Here is a 13,709-nt window from a genome sequence, read left to right on the forward strand (position 1 = left end):
AGGGCCATTATACACTCATTTTTTCTTTGCATAAATGTTTTGTAGATGATCCATTTATATAGCACATAAAGTTTTTTTGTTTTTTTAAAGGTATCATTTTTCTTATTTTTCCAATTTTAAAAAAAAATTACAGAATTTTGCCTTACAAAAAAATGGACAATTATATTAGTTTTTTAAATATTGAAAATATAAAGGTGTAAAGGTTTCTATAAAGTACTTTAATTCCTCAGAAGTAATAGGCACCGTCATGTTTGAACTAGCTTTCAATAAATGTATCTATGCTCCACACAAATGGGTTTAAAGGGACATTACACTAATTTTTTCTTTGCATAAATGTTTTGTAAATTATTTATATAGCCCATAAAGTTTTTTTTGTTTTTGTTTTTTAAATGTATAGTTCTGCTTATTTTTAAATAACATTGCACTGATTTTCAGACTCCTAACCAAGCCCCAAAGTTTTATTTGAATACTGTCAGCTACCTTCTCCAGCTTGCTCCTGTTTGTGTAAAGGGTCTTTTCATATGCAAAAGAAGGGGGAGGGGGGGAGTGTCTTATTTCCCACTTGCAATGGGCTTTCCAGCTACCTTTTCAACAAAACTAAACTGAGAGCTTCTAAGTAAGTTTTTAAACAGTTTTATACTGGATTTTTATATCAGTATCTGTGCATCTTATTCTTTATAGTAGTGTCTATTACATGCAGTTATATGAAAATGAGTGCATACTGTCACTTTAACTAAATACTAGTCTATTAGAAAATAAAGCAATAGTTTATACAGATAGATGTGTTTGAACACACACATATCCGTGTTCTCCACAGAAAATTTTGCCAACGGGGTGGGGGCAGTATAATATTTTCCAATATTATATAATAATAAAAAAAAAGCTATTCAAAATAAAAATTAATTGCATAATTTATTTAATGAGAATGTGTGTAAAATAAAAAAAAAAAATATATATATATATATATATATATATATATATATCCATCCACTGCTTAGCATAGGAATACAAAACCTGGCTATTTCACATATGAAAGCTTTCACTTCTAGTGATCAAAAATTCTGAATGTAGCAGCAACAGCCATCTTACCAGTCAAAGAAAAGTAACCCTTTGGTTTCAAGAAAGGGCTGTAAAAAATAAAATGTCAAACGTGATGGTTAAAACCACATTCTTCCCAGAAACACATTATGAAGTCTGCTTGAAGGGAGAGAAGTCAGGCATGCAACAGTTTCTGTGCCATTGACAGATGTTTTCTGATTAAAGAGGTGTTTGAAAATTTGGAGAGCGCAAATGCCGGAATACAAAAAGAAGATTTGCAGAAATAAGCAGGCATGGAACTTTATTGGTAGTGCCCATAAAACAGAACATAGCTGGAAAAAAAAAAAACCCAACAACAAAACTGGTTTTGCAAAGATAATCTAGTAGCAAAAGGGTTAAATTATATGTATTCTCTTTAGAAACATCAGTGGAGTTGAGGGGGGGGGGGGAGTATGGAGTATTGCAATTGAATGAATATAGCCATTTAGGCAACCTGCCAAAAAAAATAAATCAAAGCCCAATTTCAAGGCATCATTTATTAAAGGGGAGGGGGAAAAAAAAAAGGCGTCTGCGAGAGTCACACAGCTGGGAGGACATTTAGAATAGGCTACAGCAGCGGAGAAGAGATCTGAGGAAGACATGTTCTAATGAAGAAGAGAAATAATACAATAGAACAAGCTTGTAATTGGGAAGTCAGCCAGAAGCTGGCGAATGGGTGGGGGGGAATCTTCACAAGATAAAAAAGGAGTCTTTTATCATCATCATATCAATAGTATAAATACATATATGTTCTCAGGTACCTGCTAGGCTATATTATGTGTAGCATTGATACAGTTATGCTGTCATGAACCGTGGCGCACTAATACAACAACATAAACACACATCTTAAAATCGGAAGACGTAAATCCTTATAATGATGGAGCTTTCAGTGTTGCAGAAGGAATTCCTTTTCAACGAGGCGTTTAGAAACTGCATGCTTTTGCTGGAGTACAATAGTCATTTATGTTACAGACGTAAAGCGTGTAGAGAGCGTTTTAGTGTAACCAAATAGCTGCCTCTTGCTAAATTATAGCAACTAAAGTTCATCTCCTATATTCAAGGAGTTAGCTGAAGGGACTTGAGAATGGGGCAGTTATGGAATCATTCAGAATACAAGTTTTTATACTGTAAAGAAAGTTTAAAGGGGCATTTGGGTGTAAAAATAAAAAGCTCTATTGATTCCTTTAGAGCATTTCATTTTTAAATGAAACAATTTTCTTTTACAAATGTGTAACCCCTTCAAAGAGGTTAAATATATAGTCAAAGCTGTGCTCCTTTGCTACTACAGCTGGTGAGATAACGAGAAGCGGACATACATGAGTATGCTCCAATCACTGGCCATCTCCTCTGGAGATAAATGTGGGTGTTCCCATGACTACATGTTTAACCCTTTTGAACTAAAGATGTATTACTAAAGAATTGGTTTAAAATTAACATCTTCTATTATTTTATTATTACACTTTATTTATAAATAAATTCTGCAGAGCTGTCCATAGGTACAAAAGATAAAAGTACAACGATGACACAATATTTTTAAAGAGACAGGACAAAATGTATCAAACAAATACAGGAGGAATTGAGGGCCCTATTCCTGTGGAAATGTAGATCTAGAAAAGCAAATAGACACGAGACGATAAGAGGTAGAGATCTGCATTCGGTTTCTCACAAATGCACATTCGTGACAAATATGTGGATATTTGTTTTGTTTTAACTAAATGAATATCTGAATGAATGCCCTAATTAATATAAAGAATAATGAATACATACTAACGAAATTAATTAGTATATATATTATTACCCTTAAATTTAGTTTTACAAGGTATAATACTTACCTAAAGTGCGTGGGGGCCACGCTAATCCGACCCTTCTACAGAGAGTCTAGGGCCACGCTAATAAGAGGATTAGTGCGACTGGATCCCGGAGTCTGCGCTAAATGAGAAGGTCCTGGGATCCACCGCAGTAATCCTCCTATTAGCTGCGGCCCTGAACTCTGAAGAAGATTCAGATTAGCTAGGCCCCTTCTGCGTTATAGGTAAGTATTATAACCTACAGGTGACAATGCCACCTGCAAAAAGTAACATTTATATTTGTTTTTAATTTTAACTAATGTTCAGCATTTGCTTTGTTTTAAACAAAACGAATACTGAGTAGAGCAGTAAACGAATATTCTGAAAAACAAATGCGGACGAATCATTTTGAACAAATATTCTGAAGAAAACAATAATTCAGTGCTGCACATGCCTAATGAAAGGCAACCAGTGTAAGTTACCTCTAAAGCCCCCCAGAAGGGCTACAGAGAAGGAGAAATGCAGGTGTTTGCTATAAAACAGTGGTGCATTTTCTGAAAGTGAAAATTGAACGGTTTCTTGTATTTAAGACTAGAGACACAGATTTTCATCATTTGTAGCAAGCACTATAAGATTTTCCAAAACAATACTACAGATTTCTTTGTTAAAGTGATGGTAAACTCAGAACAATTGCTCAATCAAATCAAATTTAAAATAAAAAATAAACAACAACACTTTTGCATTCTAACGTTTTGCTTCAGCCAATCAAATATCTGGCATTTTGGCAGGTTTCCTGGAAAAAAAAAAAATATATATATATATATATTGTTCTGCGCAAGCATTCAAAACGCTGCATTGCGCTTGCGCAGGAGGTCTGTTTAGAGATTCTCGGGTTTGGATGTAAACAATGAATCGCGTAAATCATTGTTCACATTTTAGCCCCAACGATTTGAATAGAGCATGCGGACTACGTAATACACGCAAGCATGTCGCCATGAATAGTTAAACAGTGGGTGGGACAGAAATCAAGATTGCACTTCCAGAATCAGTGATTGTGAATTTTATAAAGTAAGTGGATAACTATATAATGAACAATTGGATTTAAAAAAAAATAATATAGCAACTGAAGCTTGTATAGTATGTGAATTGACAGGATTTGGATTTCTTTTTTTTTTTTTTTTTTTTACCATTACTTTAAATTGTAAGCTCTTTGAAGCAGAACCCTTATTTTCTTAGCCAGAGTTAGGGCCAACCCCCTTAAAAGAACACCGACCTGACTCATAGCTCCACCCTCTTGTCAAAATGCCACCCACAACAACACTGGGTCACATCCCAGCCCCAGAAAATGCTATGTACCTGCTGTCATGTACCCAGGGATACAGCATTTGATGGCAATTTACAAATATATGATGACATCATCATCATCAATAAAATAGTACAACAGGTTTGCAAGATGTGTTATGTACTGGCTTATCACAGAAACTGAAATAGATGCAAAATAACCAAAAATGTAGGAGTCAAGTGATATTTAAAACAGCCACGAATACTTGATTTGTCTAGAAGAAGATTATGTAAACAGAATATACGTTTTACATACTTACCCGAGTAGCACAAAACAAACTTTGAAACATTAAAGCCCTTTTAGTTCAAACTGTGGGTGCGGTTATTACATCCTAAAATTGGGTGTATATTTTTCTAAACACATCAGCTGCCAAAAGGGACTCACCCAGTTTCCATGCATTATTTTGGCAGAAGAATGAAGATGTTTCTCATAGTTTTTAAGGAGAGGTGAGAAAAAAAATAAAATAAAATAAATATCATATAAAATTTGATGGACTGAAATATAAATTTGATATGCCTGCACATATTTGCCTCTTGCCATAGGCTCACCCAATGTGTTCAGCTAGCTCCCAGTAATGCATTGCTGCCCCCAGAATCATGAAGTAATTTTTGGGATTTTAATGTCCCTTGTATATAATAATCTCCTGGCTTCTAAATAATACAAATTAAATGCATGACTCATTTGTCAGAAGAGAGTCATTTGTCAAAGTGAAAAAATGGCCTTAGCCCATGACTGGTTAACTGTTATAGTACAAGTCTGGAAAAAAATACTTCAAAAACCCAATATCACAAGTGGGAAATCCATTAAAAAGGAACAAAATAATGCATAAATCAAAATGGTCTAATTTGTTAAAGCATATCTTTTTTTTTTTTTTTTGCAGGCAGAGGTAAACACATAGATATGGTTTCACACAGGAGCTGCACGTTGCATTTCCTGCTCAGCACATGGCCTTCATAAGAGGCGATGTACTGAGACACCTAAGCAGGGATTTAGTTATCTGTTTAACCCTTTGCAGAGGTTATTCAGAAAGTTAGCAAAAAGGACATTAAAGCAAAAATAACATGCTATAAAAAAGTGTTTACATGTCCCTTTAAATGGATATTTTAGTGTACAAATTACATACTGTAATGAATTACAACACTACTCGCTTGGTAGCCACAAACACTGCCGCTCCAGAACTGAACACAGCCATTGATGGGTGGGGTCATGCAACTACTGCTGCTTCCTATTGGCTCACCAACTATTTCCAGCTTGGGGCCAGAAGTTCCGAGGCTCCCAAGAAGGACTTTATATATCTGGGAGCTAAAGGGCCATTATAGTGTAACGTTTATATGCTCTAATTTATTAGAGCAGGTCATTTAAAGTGAGGGTAAACTTGAGCGTACTTGCTCAAGTCATAGGATATCATTTAAAAAAAATGAGGTAGACTTTAATTCAAGAAATCGGTAAATTATACAGATAGTCTTAGATTTTTACATTTTAATGCCGCAACGATAACCGCCGTTCCTCCGCCTGCCATAGTCCTCAGTTGATTGAGAAATGACAAATCTGCAATCAACAGAGGACTATGGCGGTAGGAGGAACGGCGGTTATCGTTGCAGCATTGAAATGTAAATATCTAAGACTTTCTGTATAAATTGACAGATTTCATGAATTAAAGTCTTCCTCATTGTTTTAAATTATATCCTGTAACTTGAACAAGTACGCTCAAATTTACCTTCACTTTAAGTACTACGACCCTGCAAGTCTAAAAACACAAATGACTGCTTTGGAACCTCAGAACTGCTAGTAAACACGGCTGAGCCAATCAGCAGGGGCAATCGTACTGCTTGGCTGTGTTACTGCCTCTTTTGATTGGCTCACCGGCAAAGTCTGCTTGGGATCAACAGTTCTTTGAGGCTCCCAAATGTATTTAAGCTCTTTGCAGGGACTAAATAGACACTGAACTCTAAAAAAAAAAATATAATAATAATCATGCACCTCCCTCTAATCATAGTTGCTGCCATTTTGGAAGCTACATTACACATCTGAAGGAGAGTTGCTGCACAAGTGCAAATAGGTCAGCAGTGGAATGTAGTGAAAGATAGCTCCCAACATGGCGGCACCCATGAAAATAACCTCAATACTACGCTTTTAAAAAGTATTTAGTGTCTTTCTAAAACACACTTGCAGGGTTGGTAGTACTAAAGCTACAGCATGTAAGTTTTGCACAATAATGGCCCATTAACAAACATTGAAACTTAAACCAATTAGAGTATGCAATCTTTACACTACAATGTCCCTTTAACTACCCGCATTCATAAAATATCAAACTCATTTACCAAGATTTGTGTAAACGGTAAATGTGACAAGGCATAGACCTATGTAAGACTGGTGAGTCAAAATAGCAAATAGCTATAAAAGAGAGGATTTCTTAACGTAAGTAAAACATGTTCTAAAGAAGGGGAAAAAGCGATACTTTCCAGGTGTCCAAACACTACAACAAGCATGAAGAGCCTATAAAATGCGCGGTCATATTATCCAAACCTCTCATCTTCTACAAGACGGAGTCCCTTTGAAGTCTTTAAGATGTCTAAGGGGAGGAGAAAGAGACAGAGGGGTTCTGAGAAACACAGCATGGAGAAAAATGGTTTACACCACAAAATACAACTACTATTAAACATATGACTGACTGAGATTGTTAAAACAAACCTATTTCTTATGATATTACTGTAGAAAAGAAGTAGAGCTGCAACAACTAATCGATTATTAAAATAGAGGCCAACGAATCTCATAATCGATTACAGGTATACCTCACTTTACAGCGGTTCGCTAATACAGCGCTTTGTGGAGCTGAAATTTAATGCTGTAATCATCGTGAGATTGCGAGAAAAGTGACTGGCACCGTTTTGTTATGCGTAATTCACTCTGTTTACAGCATTACAGTGCAATCTGTGTCTTAGTGCTATAGTCTGGCAAATTTTACTTCAGTAATTGTCACTATTTTACAGGTACAGTATTTATTGAATACTGTGCTGTGCTAGTGTTAAACTAAACGTAGCACTATTGTACACCTAATATAAGTTAGTTCAAACAGGTTTTCAAGTTTTTAAACACACTGGCAAGTGAAAAGAAAGCTAAAACTGCCTTGTTTCACTTTAAGGCGGTTTTCACTTTACAGCGGGGCTCCGGTCCCTAACCCGCTGTATGAGCGGGGTATAACTGTAGTTGGTTTGCACATAACACCAGCTGCTTCACTCCAATGAGCTCCTGCACACGGTATTGTGTTTTATGGCTATGTCCTTTGCCTAAAGGACGTCTACTTTTCAGAACAGCATACGTTAATGACGACTCCTGGCTCATGTGCAACCCAGAAATAAAATAGGACTCATCATTTGGACTGTTTATATTAAGTGAGGTGATTTGGGACTATGCTTTGCGATAGTGCCAAGCTTGTTATTTATACCTAGCCCTAGATTGATGGGATTTGTTATTTGAATTAATGTGCACTATTATGTGTTTGCATAATTATTAGCAGATCGCTTGCTATTGCGGATTATATGTACAGTACTCTATAGATAAAAAAGTGTAAGGCTTTGTCCTGCAATTGACGTTTCTTTTTTTTTTAATATATATTTTTAAATGTAATATGTACCAAATTCAGCCTCTATAAGTATATATCTGTTTGTTTGTTTTTTTAAGTGTGGACTAGAATAGATATTGTCCCCTAACCTTATAGCTGGTTATTTACCACTGCATATAGATTTTGAAGATATTTTTATGTTAGAATGAAGTCCAGGCTTACTTTGTTAAGAGGCCCCTTGCATTGCTGTAGAGTTAAAGATAAAATATCCCACCTTGGTGAAATTGGCAAAACCTTACTTATGCATCTCAGGCACCTCAACACCATTTGAGCGCCTCATCTCAGCTACAGGCAAAATAGGTTGCAAAAAGAGAGCCAGCCTCAGCCATGAGCCCTAGAGACAATAACTCAACAGCTTTGTCTCTAGGGCTAGAGGTTTACACAGTTCTATGAAACCTGGGAACCAGCAAAAATACTGTACATAATAAATACACAATTCAAAAAAGGTAGGAGCTTGAAGTTAGACTCCGTAGCTTCCAGAATTTCCCAAACAACTGTTCCACTATTGTGCATGGTCTTCGTAGTACTTTATAACATTTTAAACATTACATTTTGTTCAATTTCTTTAAAATCTCAAAATTTCCTTCTGTTATCAAATTTGCTTAGTTCTCATGGTATTCTTTGTTCAATAAATACCTAGAGATAGATGTCTGAAGCACTACATGGAAATAGTGCTGCCATCTAGTGCTCTTGCATAACTGCTGCCATATAGTGTTCCAGGCACATGAATGCCCCTGAGCTGCGTCATTGCTTTTGAACAAAAGATACCAAAAGAACTAAGAAAATTTGATAATAGAAGTAAATTAGAAAGTTGTTTATAAAAAGGACATGCTCTTTCTGAATCATGAAAGTAAAATGTTAGGTTTAATGTCCCTTAAAGCATTGTCTTCGATCACTCTGCTCTAAGGTTGCCACACAGCTGGTATTTTAAAAGGGATAGGAAAGTCAAAATTAAAAACATAAATTCAGATAGAGCAAGCTTTTTTTTTTTAATTATATTCACTTCTATTTTAAAATGAATTTTTTTCTCTTGGTATCTTTTGTTGAAAAAGTAAACGTTCATATCCTGCTCCACTGCAAGTTAGTTAGTAATTGGTGGCTACACACATTTCTCTCTTGCCACTGGCTCACCAGAGGCGTTCAGCTAGCTCACAATTTTTATGTTTATTCCCTTTGCAGGGGTTAAAGACAGTTATATACAAGCAATAAAAAAAATACTCTAACATGTTACAGAACGTTCTTTATGTACTATCCCCAAGGCAGAACATACAGTGATGTGAGATGTCATCGCAGAAAATGCAGCATGTCTGCAGAAAGAACATGACACATGCAGGAACTGTTACTGCTTTAACCTTGCAGCGCTGCTCCACATCAGGCTGTTCTCTTCAAAAAGAGCTATGCTCTGGCAGCACTGTGTAAGTTTCCTTAAGACAGCGCATCCACAGCAAAGTGCTGTTTGAAGTGAGAAGTCAAATATGCAGTATTGACTGTCTCTCAGTCCTCTAACTTTTCCCAGTCTGCAAAGCTGTGTTTTCTGAGGGAGATTCTTATGAGCAGTGCACCTTTTTATTACTACATTTCTATATTAGATCAAGAGAAAAGGAAACAAATTTATTCAAGAGACATTTTACAATTAAATTTTTTTTATTTGTCTGCAGCTAATTTGCAATCCAATTTTTAACGGTTGCAATATATTATAAAACTTTTACAATTGCTTTATTCTCCAGTTAATCAACACATTGCCACTGAACTGGTGCTTTAGTGTTACTGCCTAATTTGAAATTGATTTTTATTTTAAAATAACCTGCAGAAAATGTTTCCATTAAAAAAAATCTCATCGCAGAAAGTGAAAAAAAATTCTGCCTCCGGGTGTACTATATCCCTTTAAGGCTCGGGTCAAAATAAAATAAATACAGACATAAAAGCCTAGTTATGGTGAAACTTGTTCTAAACATCATAATATTATTATATATATATATATATATATATATATATATATATATATATATATATATATATATATATATATATATATATATATATCCCAAAAGTACCAGCACTCACTATTTAACAATATAATGCCAGGGTGCACTCAGAAGATTCATGTAGCAGTCCAAAGTAGAGGCACTCGCCGTGTAAGAAAAAAAAAAAAAAAAAAGTGTTTATTAAAGTTTACAGAGTGAACGTTTTCGGGCTACAACGTCAGTCCTTGGACTCCTGAAAGTAAAAAATGTTCACTCTGTAAACTTTAATAAACACCATTTTTTTCTTACACAGCGAGTGCCTCTACTTTGGACAGACAGACATATGCACACACACACATTCTTTTTTAATTTTATTTAAATATTTGTGAGTTTCAAAAATGATATGGAACAAAAATGGTGCATTTTCAGTATCCAGTTACCACTTTAAGCAATTGTTGGGCTGCCCCTGGTCATACTGCTAATTTTGTTTTATCAACCAAAAATGCTAAGGCCCAACCACTAATCAAAACTGTAGGGGCTTATCCCTGCTTCCAAATGACAGCATAATCAGGAAGTAGTGCTGCAATAACTAATCGATAGGATTGATCATAAAAATAGTTGTCAACGAATCTCATTATTGATGGTCTGGTCTGCGATTAGTTGGTCAGTTGCACGACACCAGCTGCTTCACTCCACTGAACTCCTGCACATGGCAGTGAGCAAAAAATTGTATTTATAAAAAAAATAAAAATAAATTCTATCCTATTAAAATCAGCCAATTGTTATACGATTAAATCGGATAGATAAAAAGATGGAAAAAATATAATAAATACAATTTTTGCACAATACATGTGCAGGAGTTTAGCAGACTGAAGCAGCTGGTGTTGTGCAACCAACCAACTAATCGCAGACCAACTCATCGATAATGAAATTCGTTGACAATTATTTTTTATGATAAATCTTACCGATTAGTTGTTGCAGCCCTAATCGAGTGCCTGGAGGCCCTGTTAGGAGTGTGTGATCATTGGTAATAATGGCTTGGGCACTACAACCTAAATAGTTAGCTGTCACACACAAAGCTTATTTTGAATAAAAAAGGGGGGTGGAGGGGCAGTGGCTGACTGAGGCAACAGGAATAGGCTAAGTTTTAGTTAAATTATGTACGAATAGGACATGCATATTTTAAATGCTTCGGTGTTGCTATTCTCCTAGGGAGCTGGAAGTGATGCATTAAAGCTAACGGGACATTAAACTTGGAATATTTTAATGCCTAATTAGTTAGTGTGTGCCTTTAACCCCTAAAGGACCAGCGACGTACCGCGCTAATCCGGAAAGCCTGCTAGAGGAAGGTCATAATAGTGCAGTCTTGCCACTGGAGGCGAGACCTGAAATATTATGGCCTGAAAAACCTTTAACGACCAGCGATGTACATGGTACGTTGTCATCGTTAAGGGGTTAAGATTTTTTGAACAAAGAAACAATAAGCAGAGCAGGATTTTTGATAACACATATTTGACCAATCCTGCCATTAATTTTTAGTAAATATAGACAGTTCAGCATCATCCAGAAGGTCCTTTAACACATATGTAAGATTTTTGTAGACAGTATCATATTGGTCAGAGAGATTTAAAGAGACATTCTAATACAAAAAATGCTCTAATTTGTTAAATCATGTTATATTTACACTAATGTCCCAAGTCAACTATGTGTTTAAACAAATAAGTCAAACACATAGCTAAATTCCCACTCAGAAGCCACAACACATTGTAGGTCCTAAGCAGGACAAAGTTGTTGTCTGTCAGCTATATGTGTACACTGACCCTAACTGTCTCAACGGCCGTGACTTGCAGCAAAGGAACTGGACTTTTACCCCTGCAAAAATGTTCAACACACAGCTAACCATATTTAGTAACAGATTCTAATGGCAAAAGTAAGATGCTCCAACAAATTAGCCCATTTCCATTTCACATTAGAATACCTTATCTTTGTTTTTACCCCATGGACTATTATCATCATCATCATCAGATATTTGTAGAGCGCCAACAATTTCCGCTGCGCTGACTATGCCAGTTAAAGATATTTTTGTTACTGTCAGATTAAGGTTGTAAAGTTACATTTGTTTTAAACATATGCCAGGATACATCATTTGGGAATGGTAGCTAGAAAGATATTACACAAGGCTTTCTCCAGTGTTATTTAGTGAAAAAGTAGAACAGTACCAAGTGTTGATGTCACACTAAGATGCTTCCATATGCCAATGACACACCCCTATGTTAGTTCTGCATGCACACAACATGCTTATTATATAAACAATGCATATGTATTAAACAGAATGCTTTAATTCTAGACTCTATTTTTAATCTACATTTAACAACAATTTCCCATGGTTCCCAAAATAAAGGTTGGTTCCTACTTACTCCAGCTAGTGTCTAAGCTTAAATATGGCAACACCTGATTTACATAACAAGATTAGCTTTAATGTCAGTGATTTGTGACAGCATCAAAGTGTCCTATTTTTTTCTTCTTCTTCAGATTCTATTATGCAGTAAGCTTGTCAATTTCTTTGGAATACCATCACTTTATAAACAGTCAAGTTCTTAAAATCTGCATGCATACATTGTTAAAACAGCTGCGGTTTTACCCAACGATACGAATGATTGATTTTACACGCGCTTCATATATTTGTATTATAAAAACATATGCAATGGACGTTTGCTCTTGCAGATTACATAATCTAAATAAAGATATCTGTCAAAACAACTCATGTTCCAGTAAAATAGCATTACAAACTTCAAATGTAATAAAACATACATGCAATTTGTAGCAAAATGATTTTGTTTTGTTTGCCAGAAATCTTTTAGCAAAAAAAAACTCTCATTAATACATACTATTTTGCTATTGAAAAATAACCATTTTTTTTATCTAAATAGATGCTCGATATTTTAGTCATAAAAGAGTTATAGGTCAATGACAATTCTGTGAAGAGTAAAACAAGGTTAAATGGAAAATAAATCCGGATTATGCTGGTTTTGCAGTGAAGGAGTTAACACAACATTTTAAAGCCAGCTACTGCATTAATATCCCTTGCAGCACTAAAGGCCCTGCTGACTAACATAACATAGCCCATCCCTTTTAACAAAAAACCCTGTACATACAGTCCAACCAAGCTCTATAACTCAAAATCACACTAGATTCTTTATCCAGCTTCTGAAAATTCCAAACTCAGCAAATCAGCTGTACTGAAAAGAATGTACAAAGGGGACTCTACCTTTGACTTGGGTGTCATACTCAGCGATGATCTCTTTATCCTTTTTAAATTTGGCTGGCGATGTCATGTTCTCGGGCTTGAGTGCTACAATACTTAGCTCTGAAGAACAGACCTTTGCAGTTGCAAATAAATGTGGTTTGTCAGTGATCCAGCTGTCCGTCAGTCCATCAGTGATCCAGCTGTCCGTCAGTCCATTGAGATGCAACGGAGCAGTAGGCTATAGGAGAAAGGAATTGAGAAATGATATGATGGTCTGTAAGACAACATGCAGCTGTTTGCAAACCAAAAAGGCTTGCAAAGCTTCCTATGCGCTTATTCCCTGCACCAAATCCTCAGCAGCAACCCTGATTCCCGCAGTCCCCTTTTGATTGCAGGCATTAACAGCACACAGTGCTAAGACCTTCCCCAAATCAACTGCATGGCTTTTCACCTCCTCCAATGGATTCACATAGACGGAGGAACAAATGTATATAGGAGGGGGGAGTGGGGGCTTCTCTAGGTTGGATATGCAACAGGGTAATATTGTGTGTGTTTATAATTATATTGAGGGTGGAAACAACTATATAAATGAAAGAGTCAACTACAATTATTTTAGATTTCAAACTGAATTTTTATGAATGGAGAGGGAATGCATTGTGGGTGATTCCAG

The 13,709-nt window shown here is 35.8% G+C and overlaps 1 protein-coding gene across 1 annotated transcript in view; it reads right to left on the reverse strand.

The window, feature by feature from the left end:
- Window positions 1–13,709, reverse strand: part of SRGAP2 (SLIT-ROBO Rho GTPase activating protein 2) — a 440,346-nt gene that overhangs the window by 424,256 nt on the left and 2,381 nt on the right. The window contains exon 2 of the mRNA XM_053706600.1: window positions 13,061–13,277. Within this exon, the coding sequence (XP_053562575.1) occupies window positions 13,061–13,127 (67 nt within the window). The 5' untranslated portion in view covers window positions 13,128–13,277. The remainder of the gene's footprint in view (window positions 1–13,060; window positions 13,278–13,709) is intronic.

The sequence above is a fragment of the Bombina bombina genome, chromosome 3 (genome assembly GCF_027579735.1).
Source record: "Bombina bombina isolate aBomBom1 chromosome 3, aBomBom1.pri, whole genome shotgun sequence".
In the NCBI taxonomy this organism is placed as follows: domain Eukaryota; kingdom Metazoa; phylum Chordata; class Amphibia; order Anura; family Bombinatoridae; genus Bombina; species Bombina bombina.